The 17683-nt window shown below is 43.2% G+C and overlaps 2 protein-coding genes across 3 annotated transcripts in view; both read left to right on the top strand.

Moving 5' to 3' along the window:
* Window positions 1–5026, top strand: part of Rfesd (Rieske Fe-S domain containing) — a 78451-nt gene extending 73425 nt beyond the window's left edge. Inside the window, exon 9 of one of the 2 annotated variants that reach the window (XM_036206842.1) lies at window positions 4937–5026. The gene's annotated coding sequence lies outside the window, so the exon portion shown is untranslated. Of the gene's footprint in view, window positions 1–4933 lie in introns of both variants that reach the window. The other variant, XM_036206839.1, reaches the window with a different exon arrangement.
* Window positions 5027–5473: 447 nt separating this feature from the next.
* Window positions 5474–17683, top strand: part of Rhobtb3 (Rho related BTB domain containing 3) — a 51497-nt gene continuing 39287 nt past the window's right edge. Inside the window, exons 1-3 of the mRNA XM_036206838.1 lie at window positions 5474–5534; window positions 5633–5858; window positions 10543–10729. Of these exons, the coding sequence (XP_036062731.1) occupies window positions 5533–5534; window positions 5633–5858; window positions 10543–10729 (415 nt within the window). The 5' untranslated portion in view covers window positions 5474–5532. The remainder of the gene's footprint in view (window positions 5535–5632; window positions 5859–10542; window positions 10730–17683) is intronic.

The raw sequence follows: 17683 nt of genomic DNA, 5'->3' as shown, positions 1-17683 counted from the left end.
AACCCTTCCCCTCCAATGCCTCCTCCCCTCCCCACTTCCTGTTCTCTCACTCCCCCCTCATACTTACTGAGTCCACTTACTGTTCACTCTACATGTGGGACCATATGCTGGAACAGAGCCCACATCCCTGAAGAAAACTGACCCTCTCTCCCCCAGCAGCCATCAATCGCCAATAGTTCCTTAGGTAGGGGTAGTACTTCCTGAGCCCCTCACCCATGCTGAGATTTTCACTAGCTTGATCTTGTGCAGTCCCATGTACTGTTCACATGTACTGTTGTGCTGTCACATCTGACAAACACGGTTTTGCTACTGACGTCTACTTCCTCTCTCTTACCATCTTTCTAACTCCATTTCTATGATGATCCCTGAATTTGGAGTGAAGGAGTGGGATACAGATGTTCCATTTAGAGCTGAGGATTCCATGGTTCTCTCCCACCTGCCAGTTCCTGAATAACCGCTCAGAGGCTTATATTATAAATGTTTGGCCTATAGTTCAGGTTTATTACTATCTAGCTCTTACATTTAAATTAACTCATTTTTATTAATCTATGCATTGCCACGTGGCCTGTGGCTTACCAATTTCCTGGCATCTTGTTCCTTGGAAAGCTGGATCACGTTTCTCTCTACTATGCCCTTCCTTCTCCCTCTCACTCTGGCTTTCCCGCCTTATTCTGCCTGGCTACAGGCCAAAATAGCTGTATCAACCAGTAAGAGCCACTTATATTCACAGCATACAGAAAGACCATCCCACAGCATCTTAGTCTCTGCATGTTGATCTATTGTGAGTCTCTGTGTTGCCATCTACTGTAAAAAGAAGCTTCTCTGGTGAGGGTTGGGAGATATACTGATCTATACCCATAAAGAAAAGAACTAAGGGGAAAATTTTCACTATGTGCATTTAGCAGAACGACAGTTCTGTGTCCTCCTCAAGGGCCTATCACCTAGCCTACCACCAGCTTTGGCCTTGTTAATGGTACCAGGCATCGGCTCCATCTTGCACAAAGGGCTTCCAAACCCATCAGAAAGTGGCTGGCTACTCTCAAAACATTCATGCCACTATTTACCGGGGGACGTATTTTGCCAGGCCAGCCGTTGTCGTAGCTCACTGGGTCAGGTGGTTAAGAGAGTTGATAACCTTGCTCTCCCAGTAGTAGGCATAGAACTTTCCAGCGTCATGAAAGCTACCCTTTGGTAATGAAACTTCTGGGGTAGTACTAGCTTAGTTTCTCCATATTCATGACTCAGGTGTGTGGTGTCTTTAGAAATAGGGTCTTATCATCAAGTTTTGGAGGGTAACTAAGAGTAATGGTCATAGCCTGTAATGCTTGGGGAGGTCTATGGTAACCCATTGACCAACAACTCAAAAAGGGTAACCCATACCTAACACTGGAATTTCTATTTGATAGCCTATGGTGTCTGGGGGAGGTGCCCCCCCCCTTATAGGGTCATACCTTTTTATTTTATTTTGATTTTTGTATTGTTTTTTCAGGACAGGGTTTCTTAATGTAGCCTTGGCTGTCCTGGAACTTGCTCTGTAGATCAGACTTGCTCAAACTCATAGAGATCCACCTGCCTCTGTCTCCCAAGTGCTGGGATTAAAGACATGAGCCACCACCACCCACTGGTGAGAAAGAATCACATAGCTGAACATATATACAAAAAGTTTTGAAAATTCAATTATTTATCTTGGAAGTGAAAATGGGTTTGGTGACCACCTAGCAGTCATGTCCCACAGAGAGAAGGATGTTACTGAAGCTGTTAGGGACAAGGCCTGGGCCTTAGCAGTGCTAACAGGCTCAGAAACCAGTCCCCAGGAAGCCAGATAGACAGACAAATCATGCTGAAAGCAAAGAAAGGAAAATTAATAAGGAAAGAGGTCCAGTGTAGCTGGGGTTTTCCTGCCTGGCCCACAGTCAGAACAAATCTCTCTCACCCGCCAGGCCCATAGACGCTCAGACCTAACCAAGTAAACACACAGAAACTTACATTGTTTAGAAACTGTATGGCCGTGGCAGGCTTCTTGTTATCTACTTCTTCTATCTTAAATTAATCCATTTCTATTAATCTATACTTTGCCACGTGGCTTGTGGCTTACCAATACCTTACATCTTTCTTGTCATGGCGGTAGCTGGCAGCATCTCTCTCCAGCCTTTTACCTCCCAGAATTCTCTTCTCTCTTGTCCCACCTATACTTCCTGTCTGGCCACTGGCCAAACAGCATTTTATTTATACAGAGCGATATCCACAGCAGTCCAGTGACTCCCCAAGTTCATCTACAGGGCCCAGACACAGAAGGCAAGGGGTGTATGCACCTGGATAGTGTGGTGCCCTCCCCCATCAGCATTGTCTCAGTTCTAGCTTCTCCTGGAAGCTTGACCCACAGGCTGTCTGAACTCTCGAAATCACTTCCTGGTGACAAGTTCCTTATCTGGCCAGCATTTTACCCTTTCCTTCTCCCAGAAGATTCCTGAGAGAAATTCTTTGCCAAAGGGAAGGGTACAAGTATCTCTTTTCCGGCTGGGATACTTCCTTGGAGAGGAGGGCTTAACTAGATATGCCCTAGTGTCACCGCATCTGACCTCACCACTCTGTTTTCTATGGGCCTTGCTATTGGAACCTGCATGCGGCATTCACTTCATCTCTTGCTATTGAACAACCACCATGCGTGTTTGCATGCCTCTACCTCTTACTTGCATGAGCCGTTCAGTTCTTCCTAAATTTCTTCTCTTCCAACCTCTTCCTCCAAATCTACCCAACCTTTCCTTGTCTTTTAAGATGTTGTTTACTTCTCTGTGGATCTAATGATCCATAGCACAGAACTAGACATTCGGTGAACTTTTAATCCTGCACTTTGTATGTACAGCTATTAACTACTGAGCACATTAGCTTATGTCAGAATTATCAAGGAACCAACATATTTTCAAAAATATTGAGTATATTATGTGGAGAATATATGTATTGAGAATCTAGGAGACATTGACAGACTTAGCTTCTCAAGAGCATAGAGTAAGTCCTGTGTATCTTACTATCTCCAGTGTCTACCTGGCCTGATTAAAATGCTCAAAACTGGAGGAGAAAAAGAAGGCCTTCTCCCTTTCTGCCACTTCCCAGTCATATTTGGTATCTTTTTTTGTGTGTTCTTATGCACTTTGTATCATGGTTTAAGTAACAACAGAAAATTTACTATCTTTTTTTTTTTTTTCCCCGAGACACGGTTTCTCTGTGTAGCTTTGCACCGTTCCTGGAACTCACTTTGGAGACCAGGCTGGCCTCGAACTCACAGAGATCCGCCTGCCTCTGCCTCCCGAGTGCTGGGATTACAGGCATGCGCCAGCACTGCCCGGTGAAAATTTACTATCTTAATCATGTTTTAGTGATTGGTACAAACCATATTAGTTATGCGTGGTTTGGTGTACAACTGATTTCTGTATCTTTTTCATCTTCCCAAACTGAAACCCTATACCTATGAGTAACACTACTTTCCTGCCCCAACTCCAGAGCTCTGTTCTACTTCCTATCACTAAGACCTTGGCTACTTTAGGTAACGTACAAGTGGAATGATAAAATACTCATTCTTTCATATTGATTTCTTTCATGTAGCATGATGTCCTTAAGGCTCACCCATGGTGTAAGATATGACCAGTTTATTTTCATTTACAAAAGCCAATTCATAATTCATTAAACAGCTATGGTCTCAGCTACTCTGGAAATTTGATAGAAGAAGACTGCTTAGTAACCCTACAGTTCTAGACCAGCCTGGACAATATTACGAGAAACCATCTTTGAAAAAGTTCATCATATTTTCTTTCCCTGTTTATCTACTCTAGTGTCTTCTTTGTGTTTGACTGGTGGGACACTACAGGGGAATGGTGAGAAAAACATGTTTTCTGTTGATCCAAGAGGAAATGTGACACAGCACATTTGAATCTTTCAGGATGGTTATTTCCAGAGACTAAAAGAAATCGTGCTTGGGTACAAAGGGAACTTGTTTATTTATTTGAGACCGGGTTTCACTACGTAACTCTGGAGCTTACTTACTATGTAGAGGACATTGGATTTTGCTTTGTTTTGTTTTGTTTTTACCAATGACCTTCTGAGACTATATGACTAATTACAGCTATTTGGGAGGCTGAGGGGGAAGACTAAAAGTTAGAAACTAACCTGGGCAACACAGGTAGAGCTATCTCTAGGAGCAAAAAGGAATAAGTAAGCAAAGTACATAGAGGATGTCTCCTGTCCTGCATACTTATGGGCAAGAAACTAATACACTGTTTCAGCTGAGCAATCCTGGTTCGTAATAAAAAGCCGAGGGAGGACACTCCCAAAGCTGCTTGCTTTCCTCCGTCTGCCCAGAAGCCTTTCACACAGCCTGTCTCCCCAAACAGGTCCACTGAGAAAAGAAAAAAGCCCATTTTCAAAGCAGAGCAAATAACTAAAAGGATAAACAAGAGCCCTTTGAACAGTGTGTGAGAGATGCTTGGGAGAATTTTAATATTCACAGAGGAGCCCCAGAGTAACCCCAGGCCTGTCCTAACATTGGCAGTCCTTCGTGGTGTTTTATATTGGAGGTAGTCTGAGGCCCTTTAAGGGGCATCCACAAGCTTTATTTCTGCGTGTCATCATGAAAGAATCTAAAGTATCCTTACATTAACATGATCCTTATTTTTCAGTGAGCTATTATTAAATAATGCAACTGGAATGTGTGCTGAAAAGAAGAATCCAAGTAAACTGCTAAACTTTCTTTAAAACACACACACACACACAATCCCGACACTTCAAATTCCGAAATTTTTGTTAAAGTGTGCCAAATATAGCTTGCAATAGTAAATGACCTTTCTAAAGCGACATCCGCAAATTAATAGGTGCATGAACAAAGAACCTTTTCTGCAGCTTCATGAATGTTGCCTTTATTATTATTTTTTTTCTTCACAAGAAGGATTTTACAAAACAGCTGTAGCGCATGTTGACACACTTTCGGAGAAGGCCAGCGTGGGCACCGGACCGCGAGATCAGCAAGGGGCTGCCCCCTGGCCCGGCTCTCCTCTGGTCCCCGGCGGGGGCCAGGCCGCCCCTCCCCCGCTCCCGGCTCGGGTTTCAGCCTTCCGAGTTCTGCAAACTTGCTGCAGGCGGATTGGCGGCGTGCAGCTCCCCGGCTCCGTCGTCGTCCCCGCCGCGTCCACCGCTCCTTTGTGTCCCGCGGCCGCCGCCCCGGCTCTGGGGGGCCTCGGCGGGCAGCTCGCTCCCCTGCGCGGCGGACTCCCGGCGGGACACGTGCGGGGCCCAGTCACCGCGGGGCGGAGGCGGAGCCGGGGCGGAGGCGCGGCGACCAGGGGCGGCGACCCGGGAGCCGCAGCACTGCCCGCGCCCCCGCCGGCCGCTCGCTCCGGGCCGGCTCAGCTCTGCGTCGGCAGCGCCGCGGTGCAGGCGCGCGAGGGCCGCGGCCCCGGGATGAGCCGACTGCGGTGAGAGCGTCGCCCCAGCCCCCGCGAGGCCGTCCGCCGCTGTCTCCCCGCCGCGCTGCCAGCCGCGATCATGTACGTACGCGTCGCCGTCCTGCCACGGTCCGGGTCCGGGACGTGCCACGCGCCCTGGCTGCGCCCACCCGCTCACCGCACTCCTCTCGGTCCCGCAGGTCCATCCACATCGTGGCGCTGGGGAACGAGGGCGACACGTTCCACCAGGACAACCGGCCGTCGGGGCTCATCCGCACCTACCTAGGGAGAAGCCCGCTGGTTTCGGGGGACGAGAGCAGCTTGTTGCTGAACGCGGCCAGCACGGTCGCGCGCCCAGTGTTCACCGAGTACCAGGCCAGTGCGTTCGGGAACGTCAAGCTGGTGGTGCACGACTGTCCCGTCTGGGTAAGGGGCAGCGGCTGCGCGGTGCCCAGGCCAAAGGAGCCTGTTGTTTGGACCCCTCCTCCCCTCGTTTCCTATTCTCCTGACTGCCTGGCGAGAGGTTATTATTATTAGTTTTTAAAAATATTTTTGGCAAATCTCGTCCTTTGTTTCAATTTGGAAGTGATGGGGCAGCCCAGTCGCAAAGCACGTCTGTAAGGTAGAAAGCCCCGGGGGAATGTAAAACAGTTACTGTGCTTGACGACTGTGGCTTGTCCATTCGTAGACAGCTGAGAGTTGGTTGTGCCATCCCCAAGGGACAGGGTCACAAAGTTCCACTGGTTAAGACTCGTGTTTTCATGTCCACCCCGTGGAGAATAGGGAGATGTGTTATATAAATACTGCCTTTTACAGCTCACGTAGGCAAAACTACTCTTCTCTGGGACAGAAATTGTATGAGAAAAGGGAGAGGACAGGGTTTGGGAACGAATTTTAAATGGCTCATTTGTAGACTATTTAGCTCTGGAAAAAAATTAGCTTTTAGTGATGCAGATACCCATGTATTAGCCTTCGTTTTTAGTGATTAATAAATCAGTAATACCACTAACATTACTTAGCACTTAAAAAAAAAACTTCATGTTTATGATAGTAATATAGTAATATATGTCTATTCTGACGCTCGAGTGTTTGATAACAGGACAAAGGAGTCAGCTCCTTGACTTGCAGATAGCTTGCGATTCCTTTGCTAATATTGTAGCTATATGTGATATATATATATATATATATATATATATATATATATATATATAGATAGATATATATAGATATATATATATATATATATATATATATGAAACTTTTGAACCTTAAAAAAGACACAAATTAGGTGATATTCTTACATTAAAAAGACAGTTTTTTAGAAAACTGAATCAGAGCTGAGGGGAGATAGCATACTTTTTTTTTTTTTTTTCTGAGGCAGGGGTTCTCTGTAGCTCTGGAGCCCAGGCTGGCCTCGAACTCACAGAGATCCACCTGCCTCTGCCTCCCGAATGCTGGGATTACAGGCGGGCGCCGCAGCCCACGCCGCCGCCACCCCCCCACCCCCCCTGCCGGGAAGTAGCATACTTTTGAGCAGAAATGTGTAGAACATACTGAGGAAATTTTCTTGAGTGTATTATTCTGTTATGGAAAGAAGACACTCTTTGACTGGAAATGTATATTAATGTGCTAAAGTAAATTTCAAGTAGACTTTCAAGTTAAAAGGATGGACTTAACCTTCAGGTGTGACAGTGGTGATGGTGTCAAAGAAGCCGCTTGGGAGGAGGACTTAGGGCTGCTGTCTGCAAGCACCATTACTTGGGGCCTGTTGTTATGGAAGATCTGATAGCCTGAAAGTATTACATGTTCAACATACTGTTGAACAAATGTTTAGTGGATTGATGCAATAAATACAGAGAAAATAAAATAAGATGACTTGGGATGTTAGAATTGTTTCTCCTGGTTTTAAGTTGACCTGTTAACCCTTTCCTACCTGTGTTCATTTAGCAAAGAGCCACACATTTTATAAAAATAAAACAGAATCTTCAGAATGGGCAAATAAGTTTTGTAGTCTTTCTGGCTGTTACAGCTTATCAGGGGAAGTCTTGTTTTTGTGTGCTCACAGTCTGTGACACCAAATTTGTCACCAGGAACAATTTCTCAGATTAGGACGAGTCTTCAGACATAGTGAGTTACATATGGAGTTACTCTGAGTTGCTGTTTTTCCCCCTTGAACCTAAGAAAATCCTACCAGTCAGCTGGCATTGGCCTATGTACTGAATCAGAATATCAAACACAGTGCTTTTGACAACAAAAGGATGTGTTTCAGATCCCCACATTGCCACTATATGTTTTTTGGTAACCTTTCACCTTCTCAGGCTTGTTTTCCTGTCTGTCCTGTGCTGAAGGGTAAAGTCCCAAGCGCCCCGAAGTGATGGCTGCTGTATAAAGTGCTGTTATCACTGTAGTGTGGTCATATATCACCTTCATTAAATATGGGAGAGTTTCTCACGTCAGTCAAGGTTTATACCAATGCAGGACCCTCAGTGTACACACTAATCAAACAGGATGAAGTCCTTGTTTTCTTGTCGGAACTCAGATTTTTTTTTTTTTTTTTTTTTTAAAGATGAATTTGATTCTCCAGTGTGGCTCCAAGTTTGCTGTTGCATAACATCCCAGTGAAATCCTGGAACTGACTTACATGAGACAGGACACATGGATTTCCTCTGTATTTCTAGAAACCAGTGAAGCATTTTCTCTGTGACAGCTTAAAAAGAAATGTAACCTAGCTGCCTTGGGGTTGGAAGGAGCTGGGAGTGCTTAACTTCCAGAGTTACTTTCTGTAGATTGCTAACCCTACTCTGGCTCCTTGCTGCCTCCATGTACTTGACACTTTTTATGTAAATCTGCTTCTAATTCATTAGATGAAGTTCATAGCTTAGTTCTGCTATCTCTCTTTTTTGCAGTCATAGTATTGCTTAATTTCATATTTCTAGATTTTAATTTTTCTGTCTGTGAGAAGTATGTTCCAAAACAGGGTTAGCTGAGCCTCCTGGCTCATGTCTATAATCCCAGCACTTGGGTAGAGGAGAGAGGATTGTGCGTTTGGGTCAGCCTGGGATACATGAGACCCTATCTCAAAAAACCTGGAAATGAATGAATTAAAAAATTAAACTGAGGTGGTATATTAATATTTTCTTGTACAGGGTTTGAATTTCTGGATTAATTAATAAGACCCAAACCCTCCTTTCCCCAAGTTTTATCTCTCCAGTTACTCTGGAATTCTGAACTTTTTGGAATGTGAATAAAAGTGATTTCTAACTTGTTCTCTGGGCGCTAAATGGCTGCTCGGTACTGGCCCAGTTTATATCTGGTTTTGAATCCTGCATGCTGGACTCATCTATTGTTGCTGTTTCCTTTCAGCGTCCATACTGCGCTGCATTTACATACTCTGAATCTGAATATTTACAGATACAGTTGGGACCAATGGGTTTTTGTGATTTGGGACTCCATGCCCTCACTTTTCCCCTCCCTTCCCCCTTCCCCTAATACTAGATTACAACCCCCTTTCAGCCTTTTGCCTTTGGCACTGACAGTTCAGTTTGCCTCTCTATTTCTGTTATTTTGAACTCCTTTCAAATATGCTGTATCCACTCTGTTTTTGATAATGCATCCCTATTTAAAAATTCTGCAATGCAGCTCTCGTTCTGAATAAGTTTGCTGAGAGATGGGCAGGTGAGGGTATGGAGCTGGGACAGGAGCTCCCCTCTACATAAGGGCATTTCTGTCATGGGCTGAAAGCTCTGTCACATAGATCTTGTTTGATTGGCCGATTTGAACACTTTTAACCATTTTTTGGACTCACATACCAAAGTGTAAACTTTCATAGCCCAACAGTTTTCTAGCCATTGTGTTCTCTTACTCTAGCTTGATTTTATCTTAGAAAAAAGCCACATGAAAGAAATGATTAATTGTTAACTAGAATTTAAGAAGAAAACTATTTGTGCATAGTTGGTAGAGAAATTAAGATGGCATTTTCTTTATATACTATTTTCACAAAAACCTTGCAGATATTATCAGAGAGCTAAGTTCCATAATAAATTACACATGATTCTAGTTCTAAAGTTTTATAGTAAAAATTTCTGAACAGCTTTATCCTGAATTTTTAGTGTATGAGCTAAATACATAAATTGCAAACAGTCCTTTGCAGTTAACAGCTTGTAATGTACAATGTTATAGAGGCATATTTTTCCATGCTCAAATATGCACTATACAAATGTAGTATAAAGTTAGAGATTATATGTGAATTTCTTCAAATGTGTATAAAAAAAGGAATACTACAAACTTCACAGTGTATTGCAGTTCAGAACACACAAAAATCCTGCAGTGTCTAACTGGGTCATAGAAAAGCTTCTGACATCTAATGCATAATGTTACACATTTGAAATTGCCAGTGACTAAAATCAGCATTATTTCAAAATAGAATAATTATTTAGGTACAGATAGTGGAAAGAGGTTGTTCATTTCATCAAACTCCAGAATGCTCTAGGTAATGGGACTTACTAGTACATAGTTATTTAGGGTAAATGAAGAAAAGGGTGTTTTGAATAAACTGTCAAGCATCAGACATGTTCAATTTTATGTAGCTACCCATTTGTCTTAGTTATTTTCCTATTGCTGTGAAGTTACTTTCCATTGCTTAGTTATTTTCCTATTACCATGACCAAAGCAATTTGTAAAGAAAACATTTCTTGGGGCTCACGGTTCCAGAGGGTGATCATCAGGTGAGAAATGTGGCAGATTGTGGTGCTGGGTCGGTAGCTAAGAGCTTCCCTCTCACCTACAAGTAGGAAGCAGAGAGAAGGATGGGAATGATGAGGGCTTTTGAAACCTCAAAGCCTGCCCCTCCTCCAACAACTCACCTCCTCCAACAAGGCCACGCCTCCCAATCCTTCCCAAACAGTTCCACCAACTGGGGACCAGGCGTCCACTCTCTATGGGGCCTTTCTCATTCAGACCACCAGACCATTCAAAAATACATTTTCATAACGTCTCAAAACCAACATACACTAACCATTTAGACTGATATGTTATAACTGATCTAGAAATTAGTTTGGGGATTGATTTGAAGATAAACAAACTAAAAGTTGATGTTTGCATTTTTATTTAGGATATTTTTGACAGTGATTGGTACACCTCCCAAAACCTAATTGGGAGTGCTGACATCATTGTGATCAAATACAATGTAAATGACAAGTTTTCATTCCACGAAGTAAAGGATAATTATATTCCAGTGATTAAAAGAGCATCAAACTCAGGTCCAGTAATCATTGCTGCTGTTGGGACCAGACAAAATGGTAAGTACATGATTATCTTTCTTATAATGAGCATGCAGGTACCATGTTTACAAAGCTAGTTTATTAATGATTAATTATTAACACAGTTTTATTTTGAAAGCCAAAAGGCCATGGGTTCAAATGCCAGCAGCCATCATCTCATTGTTCTATACAGTAGTTGGACATCAGAAGAGAGGCTCACAAACCTCTGCTGCTTTGGGTATAAATTTCCCTGTAAGCTGCTCTCCTACTGTACATCAGTGATTGTGCCCCTTTGACAAGGCTGACTTTGAGCCCTATTAATCTCTCTGAAGGTCCATTCGATGGGCAAGTTAAGATTATCCATGAAAAGATGTGGCCATGTGAGCAGGATTGTTAGGCACATAACAAGGAGTGAGCCAGAAACATTTGACATCACTGCCTGAGAAAAGGGATGCTTGGTGGGTTCCTGGGGTTCAGGTGTCCCCGTCTTTGCTTTTGTGCATATGACCATCACATATCTCAGGACCAGCTCAGGACTCCCTTTCATTGGGTAGTATTTATAAGTTTACTCAGTGGGTGTTATTTCCTTGGTAAGACAGTCTTTAAATTTAATTTTAATTCTTTGGGTTTTTTTTTTTAACAACTTTTTTTTATTAAGCAAATTGTCTTAGTTAGATTTCTGTTGCTGTGATAAAACACTATGACCCAGAGCAACTTGAGGACTGTTACACTTCCAGGTAATAGGCCATCACTGAGGGAAGTCCCCACAGGAACTCAAGCAGGGCAGGAACCTGGAGGTGGGAGCTGTAGCAGAGGCTGTGGAGAAGTGCTGTTTCCTTGCTTGCCCAGCCTGCATTCTTATAGAACCAGAACCACCCAGAGGTGGCACCACCCACAAGTAACTGGGCCCTCCCACATCAATTATCAACCAAGATGATGTACTGTAGGCTTGCTCACAGGCCAATCCAGTGGGGCATTTTTTCAATTGAGGTTCCCTCTTCCAAAATGTCTCTAGCTGGTATAAAGTTGACATAAAACTAGCCAGCACAGTAGGGAGCATATGATTTGCTAACCTGAGAGTACAGCTCAATGTGTCCTACTTAGGCATTCAGCCATGTCATGGATGAGGGTTTAGAATGTTTACAGTACAGAATACTTCCTTAGGCTGCTCCAACAGGTAATTACAGCCTCTGTCCAGGGAGCTGTTGTTCTGGCTTCTGACATTAGTTGCACCTGTATTTGAACATCATACAAACAGAGTTGCTTCCTCATTTAATTGCTGTATATTATGCCATTGTATGAATGTGCCATAAACTATGTCTCCACAGTGGTTTTGGTACTTGGATTGTTCCTTAGAGTGGATTGCTGGACCAGAGGGCAAGTTTATGTTTCACATTAGTACTTACAGAGAAAACAAGCTTGATCCACCCTTGACCTCACATTCTCAAGATTTCCCCAACTCTTTTCCCAGTTTATGATTCTTAAAGAGTTAGCCTTCTGCTTCAGGAGTCAGGCCAGCCTCCCGGTACCTCCCCTTCAGCTGTTGAATTTGCTTAAAGTTCTCCAGGAGAGCCCCAATGCCTGCTTGTCAACTTCGTTACACTTTAGTAACAGCTCTCTCTTTGAAATTATCCAAACATTTCCCCTCCACTATGGCTACTGTTTGCTAGCTCTTCTAACCTCTGCCCTCCTCTTCGGTCCCCTCCCTATTTTTGTGTGTGCACCAGCAACACAGAGGAATCCTTTGGTCCTTCAGCTTCCCTTCTTGCTCTCTGCCCAGATCGTGAACCCATGACGTGTGTGTCTCCGGCTTTCTTTGTTCACACTTACATGTACATGGTGTCTTCACTCTGCTTCTTTGATTGTGGCCTGTCTCCTGACCTCCATCCTCATGGATGTAGTCCTCTGACTACTGCATTCCTTCTACCCCTCTGTCCCCCAAAGAGCCTCTGTTAGACTCATCTTTCCCTCACACCAACCACATCCAGTAAGCTACGGACCTTGTTTGATTTTATACTAAGTGAATCTCAAACTCATTACATTGTTGCCATCCCTATTGGGTTTCAATTCTTTGTCATTTAACCATTTTTAAAGTTTTGGTGCCTTTTTTTTTTTTTAAATTTATGTGTGTATGTGTATGCCTGGGTTTATGTCTGTTTATGCAGTCCTCTCAGAGGTCGGAAGAGATGTTAGATCCTCTCACACTGGAGTTACTGGTGGTTGTGAGCTGCCCAGTATGGGTTCTGGGAACTAAACCTGGGCCCTCTGCGGGAGCAGTAAGTGCTCTTAGCTGCCAAGCTGTTTTTCCAGGCCCTCATTTCCTCTTTCATGGTGGCATTTTTGGTTTTCTAAAAGGGTAAGTAAGCTGTAGATATTTGGAAGTACTCAAATTTGTACAATTTTGCACCCACAAGTGTAGGCACATACAAATAGGAAAGCAAATACTATTTATAATGCACAAAGAAAACAACAGATTTCAAGTATGATGAAACTGCCAAGTGCTGCAAATGTCTGGAAGATGCCTCTGTTTAACGCTTTCACGTCTTTCTTTTTTATTTATTCTTTTGTCTTTTGGGTTGTAAAGTCTTTGATCTCTTCATGTGGATTACTTTGTGCTACTTCCTGTAGAGAGACGAGAGTGATGATTAGTTTTGTTTTTTCTAATTTCTTCACTCTCTACGTCTTTCCCACCCCAGATACCTGAGTTCATGTTGTGTTCATATTTCAGCTCAGTGATGTAAATTCTTATGTCATGTCTGCACTGTGTTTCTGAAAGTCACTCTGGTGCCAGGATGTCACTACACACTTTCCTGTTCCTGGAGGTGCCCCAGACCACGAGTGACAACTTTCTGAACCTAGCGTTAATTCACTTAGTAGCATTCAGAAGACACAGATAGCTCCTGGCTTCCTCAGAGGGGCCTCATTCATTACAAACTTAAGAGTGGAGAAAGTTTTTTTTTTGGGGGGGGGAGGGGGCTCGAGCAGGGATTCTCTGTGTAGCCCTGGCTGTCCTGGAACTCTCTCTGTAGACGAGGCTGGCCTCAAACTCAGAAATCCACCTGCCTCTGCTTCCCGAGTGCTGGCACTAAGGGCATGCACTGCCGTAACCACCCCACCGCTGCCTCAGAGACAGTGATCTTAATCAAAGACGTATTTTACTTTGCCAATTTTACAGCAGCCTGTAACTGTGTGGGACAATACATTGTTGCATTTTCTCCCAGGGATTTGCAAAGAAACTACAGAAAACCTTGAAGCTTAAGCTTCCTGGTGGACTGGCCTCTGGCCTCCTATTTTTGGTTTTCCTCAATAAACTCAGAGTAGTCATGCCAGAATACAAGTCAGATCAGCACAGTTGGCGCTTTGAATTCTTCAGGAACCTCATTCTTCACTTTTATTTTTCCAAATTTCTAACCTAAGAAAATTGCCAAGAATAAAACATTGAACTGCAGAATTTATAAAACACACACACACACACACACACACACACACACACACATACACACACACATGCATTTTCTCTTCTAGATCATTTGAGACTACATTGTAACATGGGATTTTTTTTCACTTCTGATTGATCAATATTCATCATAATAAAATGCTGTTGTTCACTTCTTGCCCACAGTATGGCTATCCCTCAAAAAAAAAAGTGACATATTGTTATCTACTATACTATTATTTAAGATATCTACATTTACATTCTGTTGGTTATTCCAATAATGCAATTTACAGTTTTTTTTTCCAATTCAAGATGTAAATACTGCACTATGTTTAGTTTTCCTGTCTCTCTAGTCTTTAATCCACAATTGACCCCCAATGTCTTTTTTTTCTTGGTCACATGGACATCTGAAAAGAATTTTGGCCTGTTATCTTGTATGATCCCTCCTGTTGCCGTACACATTGGCTGTAGTGTGAGCTGTGGACCCTCTATTCAGTTGGTTTTCCTCCGTAAGCAGCTTCCACTTTTCTCTGCCTCTCCAATTCTTATGGTATATAAGGACTTATTTTTAAAGTTCAGCATTTTCTGATCGATTCCTCGGTGTGTCTTTTCAGGCAAGCTCCAGTCGGCTTCCAGGCTTCACCTTGCTTGCTGGAAGACATCGGAAGCTTAGACACTGCTCTAGCAGTTCAGGTTTCTTTGGGTGGGGATGATGTTCAGAAATGACCATTTGCGTCCTGGGGTCCACACCACTGCAGGTGAAGCCAGAGATGACATCTGTCTTAAACCAGAGGTTCCCATTAGAGCTTCTCTTCTCATCCGGCATTTGTTGTCACGTTAGTAACTTCGTATTGTGAACTCCTGATTGAAAACTTCATCATCTGGCTTCTATTTCTTGAACACAGAGGGCACAAGTCCCATTTTCTGTAACATTCACTCTGGACTTGAAGAACCTCATGCTTCCTTGGTCTCCAAAGGTCACTTACTTCTGGCTTCAGCTGCCAGCACCCCCTCATTTGTCCTCTTTACAGGCCTTCTGTGGGCTAAGGGTGGTGATTCTGGATCTCTCCTGATGCTCTTAGGTTTCTTATTTTCTCCCTCTCTCTCACCACCTCTTTTTTTGGTAGCATCTCACACTGTAGTCCAGGCTGACTTGAACTTGTGGTCTTCCTGCCTCAGCCTCCCAGGAATTTTGAGTACAGCATCCCCTTATATTGCTTTGGTCTTGGCCTCTTTTCTCTGGCTTGTATAAGTTTCTCTGCCACTTTACTTGCTTGACTAATATTTCAATTTCAACATCTTTTTGATCTAAAATCTTTAAATGGTTCATTCACAATTTCTTGTTCCTGTCTTAAAGATGTACATTTACTCAAAAATAATTAATTATAGTTAGTTATTCTCATTGGTTCAATGTTATTGGTTTTTGTTTAGGCATTGTAAGTCTGTTCTGAGAGGTTTTGTTTCAGGATACAGCTGTTTTTCAAATGGTAGGAAATGCTTTGTTTACTTTGGTATTTCATTTTCCAGGCTGTGCATTGATTCCTTTCTCTTGCTCTGCCCAGCTGCTTTCTGTGGCTGGGGTGCAAGTGGGAGGTTCACGGGGTCAGTGGGTCTAGCTGCTTCCTCCCATCAGCATGCTTTGGCCGGCTGCCAGACATTCGCCTTTGGTCCTGCTGTTTCCTGCTTCCTACTTTGGAGCCGTGAACGCTCAGGATGTTACACAGTGTGTGAAGACCACCTGTGCTCTGGCTTGACATTCAGCTGTAGTCCAGCGCTGCCTGCCTTCATTCTGCCAGGCACTGCTAATGTCTGGCCTGATGTCCTCTCACTTAAATCTAACACTGCGCTGTGCTCAGTCCTTTCCCTCGTCCTCCCTCCCTCCTCCTTCATTCCTTCTCTCCGTTGACAGCCTCTCTTTCATTTAGTCCCTTGTGTGGTCTGCCAGCTATGGCTTGGCAGGTAGAGAGATGGCAATGTGGGCTTAGCTTGCCATCTTAAGATTTTAAAGGGGAGAATATGAGGATGGAGAAATGGCTCAGTGGTGAAGAACACCCACTGCTCCTTCAGAAGTCCTGAGGTTGATTCTCAAAACAACTACTTGGAACTCTAGGGGGTGCAGCCTTCTCTCCCAGGTTCCATGGGTACTCACATGCATGGCGCGCACGCGCGCGCGCGCGCACACACACACACACACACACACACACACACACACACACACACACACAGGCATTTGTGCACATAAATAAAAGTTATAAAAAGAAATCTCTTTTTAGAAGTGGAAATGTGTTTTCTTGTCCTGGCTCACACCCTGCCGCTGTTGTCTACTCCGGGCACAGCAACCCTTGCACAGCCCTCCTCTAACTGCTTACACTGTCATCCTCACCCGTCAACTATTGCTCCCCCCACACCGAGTTCATGTCCCCCTCTGTCCCTGTGGTAACTCTGTATACCTTCATTTTAGTAGTCACTGTGTTGCAGATGTTTGCAGTCACATCTGCCTTGGTCAGCTGGTCAGAGTCCTTCAGCTTTCTTTCTATCTCTGTTGGTAGTGGGTACTAATAAACATTTTTCAGTTAGTGAATAAATTCTTTTGTAAATAATCCAAATGAAAATCATTTCATTAAAATCATGAAATGAATTGACTAAACACGTGATTACATATTAATTAAACTAAATCTGGCTGTTAACTCAAGGGCTTTATTGCTCTCTCCACCTCATCCCTCACAACACATTTCACTGAGCTGGGTAATTTTACTAATTCTCTTGGAGATCTTGTTAGAACTTATTCAACAAAGCAGTCTTATCTCTTTTGGTGTATGTGTGTATGTATACATGCATTTGTTTGTTTGAGATGGTCTTGTGTGTGTGTGTATGTGTGTGTGTGTGTATGTTTGTGTACATGCATTAGTTTGTTTGAGATAGACCTTGTTATGTAGCTTAGGCTTATCTTGAAGTTGCTATCCTCAAATTTCAGCTTCTGAAAGGCTGGGATTGCAACCTTGTTTGACCCTATTGCACATTTTTTTTTTTAAACAAACTTGGCAATGTTGATATCATCATATTTGGCTCTGAACACATTTTTGGCTTTTTTTTTTTTTTTTTTTTTGAGACAGTGCCTCATGTAGCCTATACTGATCTTGAACTCGTTATATAAACAAGATTGACATTGAATTTATAATCTTCCTGCCTCCATCTCATCAGTACTGGGGTTAAGGTGTGTGCTACATACCCTGTTTTATGCTGTACCTTATGATAAACATGCACTCTTAACCATCAAGCCATATCGTTGGGATTTAGTACACAGTGGAAATACCTTTGAAGGAGAAATCTGCACAATAGCCCTAGTGTGCATTCATAATTCTAAATTACAGGAGATGGGCATCCTGCCTTTCAAGTTCTCTTTTTTCTTTCTTCCCTTTCCCCTAACCCAAGTTATCTTTAAAGCTCTGAAAACTTCATATGTTGTTAGGCTAGAATTTTTCAAAAGAATTTCTAGAACTTTTGAGCAATGGCAACATTGTAGAGAGTGCCCTACCCTCAATGCCACTACTTTGAAA

Source organism: Onychomys torridus, chromosome 15 (genome assembly GCF_903995425.1).
Source record: "Onychomys torridus chromosome 15, mOncTor1.1, whole genome shotgun sequence".
Taxonomy (NCBI): domain Eukaryota; kingdom Metazoa; phylum Chordata; class Mammalia; order Rodentia; family Cricetidae; genus Onychomys; species Onychomys torridus.
This window is presented reverse-complemented; position numbering and strand designations above follow the sequence as displayed.